The 21,315-nt window shown below is 45.1% G+C and overlaps 1 protein-coding gene across 5 annotated transcripts in view; it reads left to right on the forward strand.

Annotated features, from left to right (window-relative positions):
- FERMT1 (FERM domain containing kindlin 1) overlaps positions 1-15,755 on the forward strand; it is a 39,698-nt gene extending 23,943 nt beyond the window's left edge. For 4 of the 5 annotated variants that reach the window (XM_073339685.1, XM_073339682.1, XM_073339681.1 and 1 more), the window contains exons 8-15: positions 92-223; positions 383-432; positions 3,716-3,840; positions 4,640-4,746; positions 5,766-5,987; positions 8,239-8,363; positions 10,610-10,751; positions 13,576-15,755. In XM_073339685.1, the coding sequence (XP_073195786.1) occupies positions 92-223; positions 383-432; positions 3,716-3,840; positions 4,640-4,746; positions 5,766-5,987; positions 8,239-8,363; positions 10,610-10,751; positions 13,576-13,749 (1,077 nt within the window). In that variant the 3' untranslated portion in view covers positions 13,750-15,755. Of the gene's footprint in view, positions 1-91; positions 224-382; positions 433-3,715; positions 3,841-4,639; positions 4,747-5,765; positions 5,988-8,238; positions 8,364-10,609; positions 10,752-12,282 lie in introns of all 5 variants that reach the window. The other variant, XM_073339684.1, reaches the window with a different exon arrangement.
- Positions 15,756-21,315: the final 5,560 nt, after the last annotated feature.

A 21,315-nucleotide genomic window follows, 5' to 3' on the forward strand; every position in this document is an offset into this window, starting at 1 on the left:
CAGAGTCTTCGCTTACAGGTAGCTAGTGATATTGACAGTATGTTTGAAATAAACTAGGCCTTTCAATCCAACTCTCTATATTTTATTACAGTATCACTTAAGCAAGTTATCATTATCATCAGAGGCACAAGACTTCACAAATGAATCTGAAGTAGATGAAGTGGAAGCTGCGCTTTCCAATCTGGAAGTAACGCTGGAAGGTGGAAAAATGGATAACACTTTGGTATGTCATTTGGGGTCCCGAGCTCGCTCCCACTGAAGTCACTGAATCAAATCCCTTAGCTTTATATCCTGAGAACTCTGGTAAGAAAGCAGGACCTGAAGAGTGTGACAGCAGTTTAGGAAGTGTGTTGTAATAGAATGTATCCTTGATTATCCTTAGGAGGACATTACAGACATACCGAAACTTGCAGATAATCTCAGGCTATTTAGGTGAGTAAATACATAAAGATTAAACCAAAAAAAAAAGCTATGCATGTAAAGATTCCTTCCGTTTTGTTGCCTTTTAATCCTGTCCAAGTGATCTCTAACTATATCAATGATTTTGAGGAGAGCAGTGAAGATATCTGATATTTGTATATAACAAATGACATAACTGATACTTCGGCATAATGTCCTTTTTATCTGCTTTTTTGTTACGTTTTTTTTTTTCCAGATCTTGATCTGGTGTACATCTGGTGTACACTGTGTCAGTGTACCTCCATTGCAGTCAAGGGAACTACACCTCCTGAAGATCCGTCCCTTTATACATCAGAGTTCTCTGAAAATTCTCCATCAAAACTTCTTTTGACAAAAAAAATTGCCTTTTTTTCCTAAATCAAATTTTTCACTTTTTTTCTTCCAATTTGATTTTTTTTTTTATTTTTTGTCTCCAAAAATTTATAACTTAAGGGGGAAAGTCCTCCTCACAATCTTGCATTTCTTTCTAATATTTTTAACAGTAAATACTTAAATATTACAGCTGGTTAGAAACAGTAACACAAACGTGGGGCCAGATTTAAAGGATTTCAAATGGAGTTACACCAGTTTGAAATTGGAGTAATGCTGTAGTGAATCAGGTCTTTCATACCTAGCCTTCAAAGGGTTCGATTTTTTTATTGGTAAAGTTCGATTTCACCATACACACACAAACAGATGAAAAATTATTTCTGTTGATCATAAAGTTTGCAGATAGGCAAAGTAAGAAAAATGCTACTTGAGAAGTTTTTAGAGTTTGAATTAAGGCTATTTACTTGTATATTTTGACATGTGATGTGGACAATTTGTGTTAATGATGATAAAACTTAAACATTTTTAATCTCAACATCTATTGTCATTAAATAATTAATGTCTGACCTCCCCATCATCTGAACCCCAATGGGTCCCCACAACTGTGAAAATTTAAGTTGATTAAAATTGGAAAATAAGCTTAAAAATAAAAATGTCTGTCAAAATTATTTTTTTTTAAAATTGAATTCTGCCAAGCCTAATAACCTGTAACCTACACAAGAAACAGTCCAAAAAGTACAATTCTATCATCACATTACAAACGGTCATGCGGAGACTGTTGTACTGAATCACATCACAGTAACTGCAAGATTGTAACCATTTGTTCTTTCAAAACGGACCCAGTTTTTAAGAGAAACGAAGCCTTCTATTGTGGGATTATTTATCAGTTTCATTCTCTTGACAAATCATATTGAACTGACCTCGCTTGCTAAATGGCTCAAATAAACCTGCAATATATAGCTGTCATATTTGCATATGAAGGTTGCCAGAAAAGAAATCAATTCAACAGTCATGACGCTTCCAAGGTGTGTTAAGATGAAAGAGAACTGAACCCTTTTAAGTGCTATCAGTTCCTTAGTTTTAGGAATGGATTGTTTGTTCCCCCCCACCACCCCCAACAAGACGGTTATCTTTAGACAGCATTCAGTGATTATTTTTAACCATTACGAATGTTATAAATCACACAGGCATTTCAAAGTATATATGAAAATCAGATTAGATGTAAAACATTCCTTTAAAAGGTTAGTAGTGTACTAATACTTGCTTTGTTGCACGCTAAATACACTGTTTTGCAAACCCGAACATGTTTGCATCGACAGATGCATTCACATGCATCCTGTTGAATCACTGTGTGTCATTGCAACATACTGGGGAAAACAATCTTTGCATTTGTATGAGTGATAGATAATATTGGCAAAAAGAAAGAGAGCACTTGTGGCACCTTAGAGACTAACCAATTTATCTGAGCATCCGATGAAGTGAGCTGTAGCTCACGAAAGCTTATGCTCCAATAAATTGGTTAGTCTCTAAGGTGCCACAAATTCTCCTTTTTCTTTTTGCAAATACAGACTAACATGGCTGTTACTCTGAAACCAGATAATATTGGGTAGTTCACTCGCATCTGGCCCAAGAACTACTGAACTATGGTGTTTGGTTTTTTTTGGTTTGCTTTGTTTTGTTAAATGAGTAATAAGTAGAGCTGGTTGAAAAATTTCTGTCCAAACTTCTTCTTTTTTGGAAAATTGGGTTTTTGACTAAACAAAAGTTTTCACAGCTGGTGTCCGCTTTCCTCTGAAATGTTTATTGGTTTTGTTTTTGTGGTTTGGAGTTTTTCCCGTCAGAAAAATGAAAACCAAATATTATCCATTGCCAAAAAGTTTTTTGGATTTTTGACGTCAAAATTTTCTAGATGGAAAAATGCTCATTTTCCAATCAGCTCCAGTACTAAATGGACAGTACTGTTCTGTAATTCTTAAAGATTGATCATAACTTTAGTATTGGGACATGAAGGGTTTCACTACTGAAGTCAACGGTATTTTAAGCAGATTATGTTTTTAACTTAAAATAGTGATTATGTCTCTTCAAACATATTAAGTTTGATCCTCCTCTTGCTAGTGTATTATCAGTAGAGTTACTCCTGATTTAGACCAATATAAACAAGACGAGAATCGCACCCAAGTTGTGGATAGTCCTGGAGAAAATGTTACTCGGTTAATTAAACAATTGCAACTCCTCCCTAAGGCAGATGCATTTAAACTGGTTTAAGAAGTTTAGCTTGTATTGGCAAAGTACTCAATTAAATGAAACTGATTAAAGCCAGAGTCAAACTGGTTTAAGTGTGTGTCCATGAGGGGTTTACAGCAGTTCTTCTAGACGGATTTAAAATGATTATTTATTATTATTATAGTGCCTAGGAGCCCTAGTTAAGGACCAGGACCCTATTGTGCTAGGTACTGTACAAACACTGAACAACAAGACAGTCCCTGCCCCAGAGATCGTACAATCTAAGTAAAGATCAATTTAGTCAAACTGATGCAACTTTTGTAATAAAGACAAGGCCTCGGAAACCATCTGGAGCATCAGAATTAATGTATATGTTGTATTAGCAGTAGTGTATTTATCAGACAAAACCTCATTTAGCCTTTTTAGAAGAGACTGATACTGTTTTATTAATGTAAAACTTAAAAATGGACCTTCATCAATATTCTGGGTATAAACATACCTGGATTTCAGGGTAGCTTGGAGTTTGTTCTGGACAATGGGGATTGAGCTGTCTCTCACTTACAAAAGTGCAAATCATGAGTAACTCCTCTCAAGTCAGTAAATGAATGACCTCGGTGGAGCTACTCTGGGTCTATACTGGTGTATCTGAGAGCAGTCTATGGCCCAGTGATTTGTAGGTTGCAATATAAGCCATAAAACTGATTCACATCTTCTTTATTTGTAGGCCCAAGAAGCTAACGCTAAAAGCCTTCAAGCAGTATTGGTTTGTCTTTAAAGACACTTCAGTATCTTATTTTAAAAACAAGGAAGCTGGGCAGGGGGAACCCATTGAGAAGCTAAACCTAAAAGGTAGGCATTTGTTTTTCCTTTACCATATTTACTCTTTCATTCATAGTATGGAAAAATTAATCTAGAATTCATTGTAAATTGTATACTAAAAGATAAATATGGTAGCACTTAATCCTACAGCTGTTTACAGATATTGGCCTGTTTGGGGCCTGATCATACAGGCTTTACCTGCAGAAAGAGGCCCAGCCAAACGGTGTTAGCCCCAAAGAAGGTGTTCCGAGCCTATCTGGCCTGACTTGCAAAGTGCTGAGGGCCACTGAACTCAGTGGAAGTTGAGAGAAGATGAAGATCAGACCCTCTCTTTGAGACACTTCTGTTTCCAAATATTTATACTGTGTGTTTAAGGCAAATTCTCACCTCTGTCCTTGGGGGGGGGAAAGTAAACTGGTAATAGAGGATTTGGGGTAAAATTCCAAAAAGTGCCAAAGACCCATTTTCAAAACTAGTCACTTTTGAAAATGGGCCTTAGCCTCGTAAATCAGTTAGGTGCCTTTGGAAATGTTACCCTATTCCACTAAACACATCTCCTTTATAATGCTCAGATCCATGTCGAGGATTTCAGACATCCTTGTGTGTTGAGTTAAACATCATGCTCTTAGCACTGCAGGTGCTCAGCACTTTTGCAAATTAGACCAGTCATTTAGGTGCCTCGCTTTGGGCTAATGTTTGAAAATCTTGCCCACAGATCTCAGAAACAGTCATTTAAACACAGCCTTTCCATGGCGATAATAGTTAACGTCAGAGGAGCAGGAACTAAATACATGTATCCTTCATTTCCTTTTGTCCTTCTGTCATTTAGGATGTGAAGTTGTACCGGATGTAAATGTAGCCGGGAGAAAATTTGGAATTAAATTACTCGTTCCTGTTGCTGATGGCATGAATGAAGTGTATTTCAGATGCGATAATGTGAGTAATGAGACACATAAAGCACATTCCTCATTCTGGATGTTTATTATGGCATCTCCTAGGAAGGCAAGTCACAGAACAGCCCCTGTGATAGACCCTGTACGGATAAATAAAGATGCCGCAGAGATCTCACAATCTACGTCAGACAGGATGCCACAAGTGGACAAAACAGGCGAATGGGCTGTGGGCTGGTAGAGGGGATAAAGTAACAAGAAAACAGAGTTCATTCATGTCGTCACATGCAGAGCCGTTTGAAACAAGTATGCACACGGTGAAAAATTTCAAAATAAATGAAAATGTTTTGTTTGAATTTTTCAGACACTTTTTTCTTTTTTTCCCCTCACGTTTTCCCACTGGAAAAACGAGCAATGGGAAGGATAGTCGAAAAATAAGAGTGATTTTTACACACACACACACACACACTCTCTTTGAATTTTATTTTACTGAAATTTGTCACGTTGACCCAAATGAAGATTCTTTGTGAAAATTTTCATTCTGGTCACAAAAAAAAGTTCCATGGAAAATATCTCTCCCCCCGGCTCTATTCCAAAGCATTTTATTTTACTCACTAGGCTCAGTAGCCATTGCTGGAGCCAGGAGAATGTATCAAATGGCTTCCCACAAATATTCACTTGGATAAAATATTGAATTTGCTTCTGCTCTGTTTATGCCTGTGGGTCAGATATGCTGAGCACCCACAGTTGCTACTGAAGCCAGTGGGAACTACATATGCTAGGTGTTTCTCAAAGTCAGGCCCTGTGTGAATGTTCTACCAAGCCAGAATATTAACAGCTGATTTCAAATAAACATCAGAATATTCCAGGGAAGCCGCTTTGGAACTCGCAAACTTAATTGTCTGAGTTGAGTTACACTAACTCAATCAGAGAGCAGCATTGTCCAAACAAAACTAATCGACATAGCTTGAATTTTGGGTGTTGAATGATCATAATGAACGGCTTGTGAGCAACAAACAGCAAGAATTTGGCCAGTAATTGCAAACGATTGGGTTTTTATTGCAGGAGAATCAATATGCATGCTGGATGGCTGCTTGTGTCTTAGCTGCGAAAGGCAAAACAATGGCAGACAGCTCTTACCAGCCCGAGGTGCATAAAATCCTTTCATTCTTGAGGATGAAGAACTGGACCACATCTCCGCAGGCGGTCTCCGATCCAGAGAGCGTGGACATGAAACCGGAACGCTTTGTCTCACCACGATATGCCAAAAAATACAAGTCCAAACAGGTACGGCTGGCGTCATCAGGGTTACGCTGGCCCCTGGGAAAGGAGAGGTGACAGGCTCCTGATACGCTGTGGGGTGGAGCCCAGGGTCGGACTGGCTCAGAACAGTGCTGGGAAACTTCTCAAGGGGCTCCTGGCCACAGCCAGGAATATCTTACAACAATAATTCTCCTCCTCGGGGTTGAATGAGAGGCCTGTCTCTTTAAAACAAACACAGCGACAAGCTCTCAACACTTGCTTTCTCCCAGGAAGCCCCCTGCAGCCACCCCTCTGGCTCCAAAGCCAGCGGCCACCTCCTATTGATGGTGCTGGCACCCCAGAAGGATGCACCAGGGACGGGGTTGTCTGTACCTTAGGTAGGTAGGGTCCTCCACTAGCCCCCTAGACTGGGAAAGGAGGGGAAAAACCTCCCGTGGTGCCCCAACCCCTAGCAGAGCTGGTCAGGAAATGTTTTGGCTAAACTGTTTTTTGTTGGAAAAAGCCAGTTCTCTGAAACAGAAAAAGTTCACGGGACAGGGTCTGTTTTGGCGAGAAGGTTTCTTAGGTCGGGGGAGGAGGCACCAGAAGATATGTATGTACGTACTTGCAAACACCACCTCCCAGAACAGCCAATAGTCCAGTGGTTAGAGCACTTGCCTGGGATGTAGGTGGGAGACCCAGGTTTAAGGCTGTGCTTTGCTTGAGGCAGCCCAGGGACTTGAACCTCTTGGCTATTCTAGGGTGGAGGGTTGATCTCTCTCTCTCGTTTTTCATTTAAAAAGGGCTCAGTTTCGTCCTGTTTCAAAACAGGAGAAGTTTTGAAGCCTCAAAAATTTGGGGAGGACTGGAAAAAAGTTTGCCAGGAAGCTCTACACCCCACCCCACCCCCCCCGAAGTTGTACCAGTTTGTCACTCAGTGGGTTTGAATTGATCAAGTTACAATTGTCGAGTAACGAATTGTTGCATGTAACAAATCAAGTCAGCCCATTCCTCCCAGAACTTATCAGCAGGCTCCTCTCCAAAGCCAGATAGCCGAGCTACCTGCAACTCAGCTCTCTCCGTAGGGTTTTCTCCTTTTACAGGGCCACAGACTCAGAGGGGCCCCCGCTGCAGGCCTCATAGGCTTCCAGAGCCCAGCCCTGGCATTAGATCAGGAATCCGCGTGGTAAATCTGCTCCCTAGCAAAGAGCACCTTTGTTTGCACCGATGTACTTGTCACTAGATTGCACGAGTGAGGCTAAGTGCAGTGACTGCAATGGGCATGAATGAGTACCAAATGTAACAACGGCCTGGTGTCATAAAGGAGCTTGCTTCTCTCATTCGCTTTCAACCTGATCTGCCTACCCCAGCAGGTGAGCGGGGTCCATTTCCCCAGCACTCTGCAGGGCTCCTGGGCAGCATATTTAGCATTCCAGCAGCATGGCTCCAGAGTGACTCTGCGCACGGCAATGCAGTTTCCACGCCATGAGCTTCTGCAGGGCAAGTCGGGGTAGCAGCCACAAGTGGACCCAGCGCAAAGCAGAAACAGGGAAGTGCGCCGGGCCAAAACAAGGATGTAGGATGAGAACCAGAAACGAGCCAGCCAAAGAATCGCTAGCCTGAGGCAGCACAGGGTGCTGGAATGAGCCGTCGCCCCAGGCTAGCTGGGATCGGAGCGCCATATTGTCCTGAATGTGCAGCTTGGAAGCTAAAAGCTCTTCCTGTGCTGTCACTTGATTCCCTCCATGCACGCCCGCTGCTCTGCACCAATCAAGCAAGGTAGAGCAGTCATAAATTCATTAGGTCTGGCTTCACAAAGCTCCCGCATGGCTAGAGGAATCCTTGGGTGGCAATGGGCCACCGTAGGAGCTCCTATACCGCCCGACACCTGGCCTGCAGGGTCAGGGATGTGGCCAGGGCCTCCTAACATCCCGGCAGTCTCCAGCTATGAAATGATCCTTAGGGGAGGTGGGCAGCAAACATAAAATAGAGCAGCCCTGAGGTTGCTCTGCTTTATGCTGGAGTCCAGCACAGCAGAAAATGAGGATCAGGCAGGTATCTTTATGCCCCAGTCTCTCCTGATCTGCCCTGAGGAGAACAAGGCCACAGGTCAGGATCTGTCCCTGAGTGAATACAGCACCTTGTTTACTTAGGACAGTGACTACTTCATCCTGAACCATTTGTGTCTGAACATGGCCCTGGAGCAGACACTATTTTATTTAAAGAAAACAAAGGACATTTTTGTACAGTAGTCCTCCACCCGCTGAACTCCTTCCTCTCTCCCTGTCCCTCTCAGTTGGCCGCCCGCATTCTGGAAGCCCACCAAAACGTGGCACGGATGCCGCTAGTGGAAGCCAAGTTGCGTTTTATCCAGGCGTGGCAGTCCCTCCCTGAGTTCGGTTTAACATACTACATTGTAAGGTAATGATGTCAGACTGCCCTGCTGTTTTCCTGGTCAGTGATTGTCAGAGACTCCTTTGAATCTCAGGTCTCAGAACACTATCTTACACTTTTTTTTTTTTAAGGACCCATCTTAAATTCTGGAAACCTGCATGCTGTTTTAGGACCAGCTTTATTCTGGGTTTGTACAGCTCCAAGCACAATGAGGTTCTGGCCTAGGACAAGGGCTCCTATGCGTTACGGTAATAGAAATATTACTATTTATTAGGTGGTAGCACTTAGGAGCCTTGTTACGCCCCATTGTGTTTGCATTGTACAAAACATGATGAGTTTTGACTGAAGTAAGGTACCCGGAGGAATAAACTAGACTTATCACTCATATAGACTCAAAGATGGAAAAGCACCATTTCCTTCTCCGTGTTCTCAACTATGCATTGCATTTCATCACTCCTGCTCTTTCCCATTAGCACTAGATGCAACACTGCATTTCTTTTAAGCATCACACCTGTTTTGGCAATTCATTACGTATGATATGCATTCAGAAAGCAAACTGTCAGCTCCTCCATATCTCAGGGCTTGTCTCCACTTACCGGGGGATCAACATGTGGTGATCGATCCACTGGGAGTCGATTTAGCGGGTCTAGTGAAGACCCGCTAAATTGACCGCCGATCACTCTCCCGTTGACTCCGGTACTCCACCAGAACGAGAAGCATAAGGTAAGTCAACAAGAGAGTTTCTCCCGTTGACCCAGTGTGGTGTAGACACCGCAGTAAGTCGACCTAAGCTACGTTGACTTCAGCTACATTAGTCACATAGCTGGAGTTGCGTAACTTAGGTCGACTTAGCCCGATAGTGTAGACCTGCCCTCAGCTGGAAGCTGGGCCTGAACAAATAGGGTCCAATTCTGCTCTTAGCTATTGCCTTGCAGCATCCATCTCATGCTGCTCTACTGGGTCTTCCTAAGGTTTCAGTAGGGATATACAGGTGAATCTGAGGGCAGAATTTAGACCATTGAGTCACAATTGCTCTCTCCAAAAAGTTCAGCAAAATTTACAGAGCAAAACAAACAAACAAAAACCTATAAGGCACATCCCTTATTTTGTGCCTTCTGTCTTGTATAAAGACAATTTAGGATGCACTTTGTCCCATGTTTCATCAACAATACTGCAAAAGGTCCTAAACTGTGATACAACTGAATGATTTTGTAGAATAGATAACATATTTGTGCAATGATGTCCTGTAAACTGATAGGCAGATATCTCTCTCACACACACACACACACACACACATTCTGATCTGGTTCAAGTCCTTTCACACAGGGCCAGCTTTGTCATCTTAGACGAGATTCCAAAATAGAATCAAAGTAACACAAAACACTTCCAAGTGCTAAAGAGGCCTTTCCAGCTTTCAGCAAGTGGGGTGGGGGGAAGGAAATGCTTTTCCTAGCTATCTCCTAGGCCCCTTGCCAAGTTCCCATGGAAGGACTTTACTTGGTCTTACCTCAAATACTCATCTCCTCCAGAGTGAGGCAGGAGCATTACTTTATATAGTCTCCTGCAGGTGTCACATGACACTGTCAATGGACCCGCCCTGCCATCATGTGATCTGTGTGGAAACTACAACTCCCAGCAGCCCCCAGGCTTAAAGGGGCTATGTCCCTGTATCAGTTTCTTTGGAGCCGGGATTACATTTTTGTTCTGTGTTTGTATAACATTTAGCACAATGGGGTCCTGGTCCATGATTGGGGTGCCAATGTGCTACCACAAGATAAATCATAACAATAATAATAAAGATGTGCCAGCCATGCCTGTGTTTACAGGCCAGCACTCTTACACATCCCTTAAAATAAGCTTTTTTTCCCTGTGTTTTTCATACAGTCCTCCTTTATTTCCCTAAAATGTTGGTGGCTGAATAGCTACATTCTCATGTGAATACATTCTTCTGCTGTATTTTCATAGCCACTGCCATATTTTACCAAGCCATATTCTTGCCTGCCTTGTGCCACGCACTGCAGCAGAGAAGGAGCCAAACTTTCCCAAGTTCCAGGATGTTGTGATCAGCGGGTTTGATTCAAGCCCGTTACTGCTCCAACCTCCTGCGTTGTACGGGCTGCCTCTGGGCGCTCACCTTGCGGCTGACCTGTGCAAAGGCAGCAGAAGCCTCCTCCCGCTTTTTGCCACACTTGCATAAGGAACAGGTGAAATATCTCACTAGGGAAACATGCTGCAAAATGAATCTGCTTTCACCTCCCCTCCCCCCGCCCCAGGTTTAAAGGAAGCAAGAAGGATGATCTGCTGGGAGTTTCCTATAACAGGCTGATTAGGATCGATGCAGCCACTGGGGATCCTATCACAACATGGAGATTCTCCAGTATGAAGCAGTGGAATGTGAACTGGGAAATACGTCAGGTAAAATCAGAACAGCTTTTCATGTCCAATTCCTACATTTCAATCTCCTGAAGATGCTTTCACCAGATCATTTTTTAAAGCCCAAAACTAGCCTGATGTCACGGTTTATTAAATAATCCATTTGTGTGACTAGCGAGATAAGATGGGTGAGGTATTGGACCAACTTCTGTTGGTGAGAGAGACAAGCTTTTGAGCCACACAGAGCTCTTTGAAGCTTGAAATCTTGTCTGTCTTGTAGCCCATAGGACTAGTTTGCCTTTATTTTATTCACTGCCTTGTCTTCATTATATTCTGCCTTTATTATATTCAGCAGCCATGCAAGGAACTTACAGGCCTGTACCCTGTAAGACATTAGGCCTCAAGCCTTATGCTAAGTGCTGAAGCTATGAACTTAGGCACAGATAAATGGCCCAATTGTAACCTCCAAGTTTTGAGGAACTGGGAATAGAGTGTATAAGGGGAAATTCTGCTCATAACGACACAGTCAACCACAGGAACATGAGTTAACATCTGCAGATGACTGCCCACAAGAGTGCCATGGCAAGGAATTAACATATATGATGATAAGTTGAGATCATTGATGTACTAACATATAGGAGAAGGGCACCTCAACGTTAATAGGGTGAGGAAATACAAATAAGGAAGAGGGGAGAAACCCCTGCTGAATAGGCGTTAGACATAGTGGCATCAGCGTACCATATTAGACAAGTTGTATCCCAGCCTTCGGACGGTAGGAGAGAGACATAGTCTTTGGAAGGGGCCAGAATGATGGCCACTGGTGATGAGGAAAATAATGGCTCACATTTCAGGTTGTTCTGCAGGAGATGGTGTGAGTATATGGATGTGCAGATGGACATTCTGTAGTAGCTCTGTCTACCTTTACTGAGTTGGGGTGTTTGTGACTGTGCTAAATGTATTAAACTATTGTAAGTGCAGAAGTTTTCCTATACGGTGAGTGTTGCAACTGTGCACATCGGGGTTCCCACCTCTACAGTAATTTTAATAACACTGGGCCTGATCTTGGGACAAGAACCTGTCAACCCTCAAAGTGATAACTGGGCATTCTTAAGTAATCAGTATAATTAATACAAGAATCTACAGATCAGGCTACATTCTCACCAATAGAAGTTGGTCCAATAAAAGAGATTACCGTACCTACTTTGTCTTTCTAATATCCTGGGACTGTCACGGCTACGACGACACTACATACAACATAGGTATTATACTGTTTTTTTTAAGAAGGCAGAGACTGAAAACTCAGATTTAAAGCACAATCAGAAAAATGCAAAAATGGCACCTGTTTAACATATCTGCTCCCTTTATGCCTAAATCAGATCTGCTCATTGTAACTGACTAGAAAGGGGACAAATTCAGCCCTCAGTTAAATTCTGCCCCTGATTTCATTGGGATGGTACAGGTGAACTCAAGAGCAGAATCGGCTTCCAATGTGTTTTTAATGCTTTACCAGTAAAGTGATAGCAGAGTCAGCTGGGATTACAGTCTGTCTGACCCATCATTCTCTAAACTCCAGAGGCAGAATCTTGATTTCTGGGAATGATGTGAGATGCAGAAAGAACCCAACTTGACACTCAGATCCCAGGCTGAGTTTGCAGGGATAACATGGAAATAATCTTCAAGCTCTGCTACTTCAATGCATAAGTCGCTGAGAGAGGGTAAATATGGAGCGCCCCAATGTCATTTTTACAAAGACGCTCAGCTTCCTTGATCCAGCCAAGCTTTGCTTAGTGTAGGATTTGGTAATTGGAGGGTAAAGGTGGCTTTAAGACACCTTTTGTGAATCCTAGATTCGGGGGCCAGAGAGTAGCCTGAAGCCTGACATAAGTCAGAGCAGCCTTCAGGCTGCTCTGTCTCAGTGGGTCTCAACCAGGGTCCAGGGCCCCCTGACTGCAAGCAGGTTTCAGGGGGTCTGTTAAGCAGGGCCAGTATTAGGCTTGCTTGGGCCCAGGGCAGTAAGCTGAAGCCCCACCGCATGGGGCTCAAACCCGGGTCCCCGAGACCTGCCACCCAGGGCTGAAGCCAATACCTGAGCAACTTACATGCAGAAAAACAGTTGTTGTGGCACAGGTGGGCCATAGAGTTTTTATGGCATGTTGGGGGGACCTCAGAGAGAAAAAAGTTAAAAGCCCCTGCTCTAGCTTACACCTGGCTCCCCTTAGACCCAAGGGCCTTTCCAGAAGCCAGGGATAACAGAAGTGTGAGAAGCTCCAGCTATCCCCCAAGAATGCCCCTTGTGTGCCAGGGTCTGGGAGGGTGTGGTGAGGAGCTGCTATACCAGGATCACAAGGAGGCAGAATTGCCCAAAAGCCAGCTGAGCTGGCTTTTGGGGCTTTGTACAACTAGAATTCTAGCCCCCAAATCACACTTGGATTCAGCACATGACATCCTGAACAATAATTAAATAGTAACGTTCTTTAACTTGTTTGCATACAGACTCAAAGTAGGGTCGTTCCTGTTCTTTGCAGCATTCCCACTGATCTGTTTAAAAGCTAGGAACTTCCCCAGCTACCTTAGTGTGATCAGTGAAATGGCTTATTGTTTTGGCTGTAAAAACAGTAAGGGAGATTTGACCACAAGAGGGCCCTAACTGAACAGATTGGGGAAAAAGGGCTTACTGAAAATTCAGAAATCCTTTTCCCACACTACTCTTTTTAGCAATGCCAGCTATTTATTTATTTATTTAGGCATTTATAGACCAACAGGTATTTATTGGGCTCCGTCTATTCTAAAGATTCACGTGATCACTGGTACAGAGGTGATCTTGTTTATTTTCATTACTGGTTTTTGCTGTTCATTTTCTCTTTAGGTTGCAATTGAGTTTGATCAGAATGTGTCCATTGCTTTCACGTGCTTGAGTGCAGATTGCAAGGTTGTCCATGAATACATTGGAGGTTACATCTTCCTGTCCACTCGTTCCAAAGACCAAAATGAAACACTGGATGAAGATCTGTTCCATAAATTAACTGGAGGACAGGAATGAGGTGAAGCAACATGTTTGTTTGCTGGCAAAAAGGAGCAGACAATATATAAGATTTTCTCTCTTATACTGTTACTTCTGTTGGCTGATGGAATAGCAGACCGTGTACTTATCCTGTGTCAGAGGGATGGGATAAGGTGACTCTTGATCAACATTAGGGAAATAAGACTTCTTTGGTTGGTTGTTTTCGTGCTACGTGAAGATTTCACCAAAGGTTCACTTTATCTTGATTTGTTGATGGACATTTCCCATTCTTTCCTGTTTAACGTAGATGACCTATTTTAGCATCCTGAACAAGGAATTTGAGGATATTGGGATACACGTCCTGTTCTCTGTTACACTGGTGCAACTGCCATTGATTTCCCATTTTCTAGGTTATCTCAGGATTAATAGAGCTAAGGCTACATGAATATACATTTGAAAGCTATATTACTGGAACAAAATACTACCTATCATATACATAGGATGGTCCTTTCAGTACTCTGTGATCTGTCTTGCACATGGAACTATCAAGCTCTGAGGATCAGTTAAGGACCCAGTCCTGCAAACACTTTTTGCTGTTGTTGGACTATTCACAGGCACGAAGTCACACTGAAGTCAAAGGGACAACTCCTGTGCATAAAGTCAAGCACAGGTATTAACCTTGGCACTGAAACATTAGTGTTTTGGGGAATATTTTCATTTTGATGTTAAAATAATTGTTTTAATAGCTATTTCTCCATTATTAACACTTTACAAAGGCCTGTAAATGTGCTTCCTCGCTATTTTATGAACGTGGCATTAAATTCTGGGCAAAAGTGATTACATGCCATTATCTACTTGAGACCTGAATTATCTGTGGGAACGTTGATACTAAAATCTGTAATGCTGAATCCTTTGGACTTGGGTTTCAAGATACACACTTCACAACTGCAAAACAAAATAGGTCCACTGGAGTTAATGGTGAGACTCCCATTGTCTTCAGTGGGGTTTGGCTCAGGCCTGTAGTGCTCAACTGTTAGCAAAGTGCTCGATCCCTGGACAGGGTAATCCAGGTACAGTCATAAAATGCTGACAAGTTAAATGGCATGGATGCACTTAAGGAAGTACGGCACCCAGTACGTGGGTTGCTTCCACACCCCCAAGATTTCATGCATCCTGAGATGCTGAATTTGTCACTACAGAATCACTGCTAGGTGTTGTTTGTTTGGGCTGTCGTCGGGCCTGATTCTTCTCTCACTGGGTCTGGTTTTACTCCAGTCTCTCTGTTGGCTGCAGTGGAGTTATTCCTGATGCATACCGGTGTATGCGCATGAGGGTTCAAGTGGATTGAAACAGGAGGAGGAGCTGTGGAGGAGCACCACAAACCCAAGCCAGGGAGAGGAAGGGGAGCATTCCCTCTTCTTATAGCAGCGCTGTTCCCCTTTCTTTAGCCTTCTGTGGGAAGAGTTAGACCCAATGGTGTTCTACTAGTGAAATTCACTCGTGGTGCAGAGGGACCATACAAAGCCTTCTATGCTACTTAGTGCCTGCTCGGGAGCTGCTAACAACAGTAGTAAGTAGTTCTTTTCATCAGTAGATCTCAAAGCCCTTTACAAAGAAGGTCAGTGTCATTATCCCCATTTTACAGATGGGGAAACTGAGGTCCGGGGGAAGTGAAGTGACTTGCCCAAGGTCGCCCAGCAGGACCATGGCAGAGCCAGGAACAGAACCGTGGGCACTTCAGTCCTTGTCCAGTGCTCTGCCCACTAGGTGACACTGTGAGATCAGAGAGAGGCAGCATGAACTGATCTTGCAATCCAAGGTACAGGCTGTGTTAAGCTGTTGATTTTGAAGAAGTCTACCTTTGCTTCATGCCATGGGGAGTTCTGCCTACACCCCACAGCATGCTAGAGCTGCCGGCAGCAGGAGGGAACCACGTGGTATGCTGTGTATATATGAATGTTCGTGCAGTAAGATTTTGAAATGTTTCCCACTCTAGCCTGGCTTGAAACACATTTTTGCTGTTCCAGCCCTTAAATAAAGACACACTTTTGTATTCAAGGAAGGCTGTCGCTGGGATTGTGTATCGAACACGCGGTATCTTTAACTTCCATTGTTTTGCGCTCATGCTAATCTTTGCTACCCTTCAAACAATGGTGTCCTGCTGGTGCAGGGAGGATGGCCCTATATACTCATCCAGGAGCCTGGAGGACGTCTTTCCCCTGGTTTTCCTTTATAGTCGTGAACTCTCAGAAGCCTAGCAGCGTGCCAACCATCCTCCCGCCCAAGGAGTGCTGGAAATGGTACCCCGTACAGCCCATTGACATCACTCCGAAGTGAGTTAGAAGGGTCACGCTAAAGATTCCTCACCTCAGGGGCGGCCAACCTGCGGCTCCGGAGCCCCACGCGGCTCTTCAGAGGTTAACACGCGGCTCCTTGTCCAGGCACCGACTCCGGGGCTGGAGCTACAGGCGCCAACTTTCCAGTGTGCCGGGGGGGTGCTCAGTGCTCAACCCCTGGCTCTGCCTCGGGCCCTGCCCCCACTGCACCCCTCAGCTGGCCGTGCCCTCGCTCCTCCCCCACCCAGCCTCCTGCATGCCACAAAACAGCTGATCAGGAGGTGCAGGAAGGGAGGGGGAGGCGCTGATCGGCTGGGCTGCTGGTGGTCAGGAGGCTGTTATGGGGGAGGGGGCTGCTGATGTATTACTGTGGCTCTTTGGCAACGTAGATTGGTAAATTTTGGCTCCTTCTCAGGCTCAGGTTGGCCACCCCTCCTCTACCTCCTGGTCTTTGCCAGCTTGAGTCTCATCCCCCTGTATGGAATATTGTCCACCGCCTCTGTGATGTGTTTATCGAGGGACACATTGCCAATATTTTTCTCTGCACCCACAGCTGGTTTGACAAGCAATATGCTGCCCCTACTGTTACAAAAGCGCCATAGCCTCCATAGTGACCACAGGTATTCCAGACCTCCATTTTTTTTCCCCCTATTGTCCAAAAGCTGGTACTTCCAACAGCACCACACCCTCTAGGACCTTGCTGGGGCATCGGTTCATGACTGACTCAGGGCTTGTCTATTCTGGGATCTTACTCACGAGGGTCTTACCTTGGTTTACAAGCGGCCAGCGCCAAGCGGTACAAGGAACTTAGTGCGTCTACAGTAGGGACTTGCATTGGTGCAGTTACGCTGCAAAGCAGGAAGGTCCTGAGAAGGAAGGATACCAGGTATCGCTACAGGCAGCCCCTTGTGCTTTCCCTGGAGGTCTCAAAGTCCTGTCCAAGCAGTAACACAGCCCAACATTTTCACTTCTTCATAATTAGAAAATGGAAGAGCAGGTGACCTTTCAAAGGGGAGTTGCTGTCCCTGAGACACCAGTTAAATCGGATCAGGTGCTTGTGAATTCTCAGCCTGACCCCAGGCATTCTCGCGGAACACGAAATAGCGTAGTGCTGCCCGGGTGGCACGTAGAGCTCTGCCACTTGTGCTTTCACGTCTTCGTCAAAAAGCTTCCTTGCTTCTCCAGTCCCCTCTTGCAATGCTGCTGTGTGGGACACCTTGCCTCAAAAGCAAATTAAACGGCAGGAGAGGCTCTTCACGAGTTTCCGGTATCTCGGTCAGAGCTTCCCCCAGGGGCTGAGATGCTTTGTGTAGCCAGGCCCTGAGTCTCGGGTGCACTGGGGCTATTGCTTTGCCAGAAAAAAGCTGCCCTTAAGCCAGGTGAAAATCCCCTCAGTTCTACTTCCTGCAAGTGCATGTGTGTTAAAGGTCCCTGCTGTGACCGTCCATAGAGGGCATGAGTCTGTGACAGGCGCCTGCTGGAGTGTTTTAGCTCTTTAGCTGCTACAGCTCGAGCTAATGCTTTTAGCCCTGGTTCAGTCCCTGGTGCATGGGGCAAATAGAGCGAGCGTCTGTCACACCAGCAGTATGAGGGAGCATGACCAGGAGTGGCGGAAGTGCCCTAAAAGTGGGGGGTGGGGGACACAGGCGCCTGAACTGTGGTGCTGCCCCCAAGGCCCTGCTCCTGCACCGCCCCTTCTCCCCGAACCCCTGCCCTTGTGCCACCCATTCCCCTGAAGCCCCATCCTCAGACCCCTACTTCTCCCTGAGCCTCAACCGCCTCACCACCGCTTCCCCCGAGGCCCTGCTCCCATTCTGCCTTTTCCCCCCTCCCCGCTTGCTCCTCTCCACCCCTCCCCGTCACTCACCCTTATGGCCAGTAAAAAGTGGGGGGGCATGGCCCACTGACACACACACACCCTGTTCCGGTGCCCCGATCATGACCCACTATTCCAAGCCCTTGTAATAGCTCTGGGCAGCTAATATGGCCTGCTCTAACTCACACCCCATGATGAGCAGCCCCAGGATTGGGCCAACTGCAGCTCAAAGCCACCTTTTGCATTGCCACCCACGCTGAGCCAAGTGCTGCTTTGCTAGACCCCACGAACCAGCCCTTTGTGTGACTTGGCATTTCAGTTACTGTGCGCCACAGCCTGCTTGCCTTACTCATACAAAAACCCTGCTGAAGTCAGTGTTTGCTTGTGGATACCAGCTGGTTTACGCAAGGGAGTAATGGCTGCAGGATCAAACCCTTCTAGTTAGATGAGTTGTTTACATAGCACCAAAAGTGCCTACAAAGTCCCTACCCTGAATTTAAAGGGAAACTCCATGGAAATAAGATTTTTGCATTCAGAGTCAGAGGTATTGTCTAGACGAAAACAAAATTAATTATGAAATGAATATTTGGGCTCTAAATAATAGTCCATTGTTGCCACCCTATTCTGTATGTCACAAAGCAAAATCAGATCAGGGTAAAACATTACACATGTCTTGCATAGCTGGGGCCTGCTCCAACTCCCAAGGAATTCCACGAAAGAGATTTACCACTGATTTCGGAATGGGGTCCTGACCTATAATACATGTGTACAACAAATAGCATGCAGTGCACAGACCATAGGCTTGTTTAGCCCACAGGCTAAATAAACGTGTTCTTGCTTTTATATTCCTTGTAGGAGAAGAATTAACTTGTGCTCACTCTGGGGTTTGATTGGCCTATCCAAAAATGTTTCCTCTTTTATTGGCTTTTGATGAAATTCTCCAGTTTTTTAGATACTTCCATTGTTAGGTTCCTTTTAAGAATTCTTTGCCTTCCTGGTGGGGAAACACTCAGCGCCAGAGCCTTTACAACCTGGTACCATCTCTTTCTATTGCTCCCTCCTAGCTTCGGCTTATCTCACTGTGTCATTAAGGAATGCAGGCCTCATCCTTAACATTCCAGCTCGGACAGTCAGAGGCTTTGACTCAGATCAAGGGAGAAGCCGAGGTGGGATCTGTTTTAGATTTCAAAACCCAACCACATACGCAGTCTGTGCAAAACTGCCTGATCCAAACACATGCCCGAACTGAGATCCTGGCCATTCCCTTTGCCTTGCCACAAGAAGCCTTGGTAGAGATGGAGAGAGGAGAAAATAAAAAAGTTAAAGAAACAGCCGAGGCTGGTGATGTGTGGATGAAAGCAGGTGGATGAAACTGACACACAGCAGAGCTTACCGCCTGTTTACAGCAGATGGCAATGTGTGTGTGATTCAAAATAGGGTGGTGGCAACACTATCTACCCCTAGGAGCCTTCATCCGTATGACCGTGGCTATTTATTACTAGTCAGATCAGGTCTCCATTGTGCTAGGCACTGTACTAACCTGTGGAAAGGCGTAGTCCGTTCCCTGGAGAGCTGACCATCCAAAATGCAGACAACGGCTGGGGAGAATAGAGGAGGAAGAAAGGCAGGACCTGATCCTGCAAGAGCGCTCAGCACCTTACAGAACATGCTCGGTGTCTTTCTGAATTGGGCCCAGGCAAGGGGCTGAGCACCTTGCAACACCCACTGACGTTAGCAGGAGTTGTGTGTGCTCAGCACTTTTCAAGGTCAGGCCCATAAGGGGCAAGATTATGTTGATTTTCACCCTGCTTGAACCGAATGGCCCCGTTGCTAGTTACCATGCTGTCTTTTCAACTCTCCAAAGGCTGCCTGGTTTGACTCCTGGGGTGAAATCACTGGGGCTGACTGAGTGAAAAGTGAGGGCAGAGTTTGGCTCAGAGTTTAGTTGGGCAGCCTTTTAAGAGTGTGATTAGTCCATTTTCCCATGAAGATACATTGCCCATAAGTACCAAGCTCGCAGTAGCAAATGCTCCCGCAGGACTTCCTGGCTCAAGGCAAAGAGAGTGCATCACCCTGTCATGAGTTAGTCTGGAGATGAGGGAAGTCCAAAGAAAAGTAGCATTTAATGCTTTGAGGGTGGAGTTTTCATGAGCTCTGAGCACTGGCCTAACTCAGCTCCCATAATGAGCGCTTTGGCTAATCCCACTTTAAGTGGTAATTGAATCAACTAACTGGGGCAGGTACAGAACAGCTGAAGCCACGGATAGTTTCCTACCATGTTGTTAGCAGGAGCCCAGGATACACAGTCAGGTGAGCAGTCCCTCAGAACTGAGGGCAAGTCTACATGAAGACGCTTTATGCTGACAGGAGAGCTTCCCATTGCTCTCCCGTCAACATACCACTATCTACACGAGGTGTTAGGTCGGTATAACAACGTTGCTCGGGGGTGTGGATTTTTCACACCCGTGAGCAACACAGTTATACTGATATAGGTCTGTAGTGTGGATCAGACCTCAGTGGGGCCGCTTGTGTGAGTAAGGCAGCAGGATCAGGCACTAGGTCGGGAAACCCTTTGCTTTGGCTTAGAACTGAACCAGCTGACCCCACAGTCTACAAGGGAACAATCCGTACGTCTCCTGGGAACCACAATGGCTTCCAATAGTCCCATTAAGAGACCATATCTTGTTTCTTCGGATGTTCTGCTAGTTTGCAAAGCCGCTGCCCCCCTTAGATAGTGAATGACATGGCCCGAGATAAGTCTTGTATGCACATACTTTCAAGGTCTGTAGGAAAAGCAGTGCATGGATTAAAGTCCTGTCTTTGGGCTGTGCAGGTCTGCCATGCACAGATGTGTTACTCTCCTGAGACAGCAAAGGCTCCAAAGAGAACACAAACGACAGCTTTGATGATTATTTGGCTTGCAGTAGCACCTAGGGTTCTGTGCTTTTGTTTACACTTTCACTCCGGTGCAGTCCCTATTGACTCCTGTCCCTGCTGTCTGTGTGCTTTCCTATAAAATCTTCATCTTCCTCCTTCTCCTAATGATTATTTGCATTACAGTAGTGCCCAGAGGCCCCGCCTGAGATCAGGCCCCGAGTGTGCCAGGCACTGTACAAACATATAGTCCCATCGCTTACAAGATAAGACAGCGAAAAGGTGAGGGAGGAAACCCAGGGGAAGTGACTTGCCCCAGCTCTAAGGGCAGAACTGGGACACTTTATAATTAATGAACCATGCTCCCTAAGTCTTCAGTCTGCTGAACACAGGTTATGCCCTTCTCTGGTTAGGGGCGGGGAAACACCCCGTTCCTCAGACCTCCAGAGATGGTACTTGAGGTGAGAACTTTGGTATTGACATTCGCTTGGGGCCTCCTTCCATGTAAGGCTGCTCTTAAAAGCCACTTGCCTTTGTGTGGCTGTTTCCAGGGTTTGCACTTTTAGTCTCCAGGCGCCT

This window comes from Lepidochelys kempii, chromosome 3 (assembly GCF_965140265.1).
Source record: "Lepidochelys kempii isolate rLepKem1 chromosome 3, rLepKem1.hap2, whole genome shotgun sequence".
Lineage (NCBI taxonomy): Eukaryota > Metazoa > Chordata > Testudines > Cheloniidae > Lepidochelys > Lepidochelys kempii.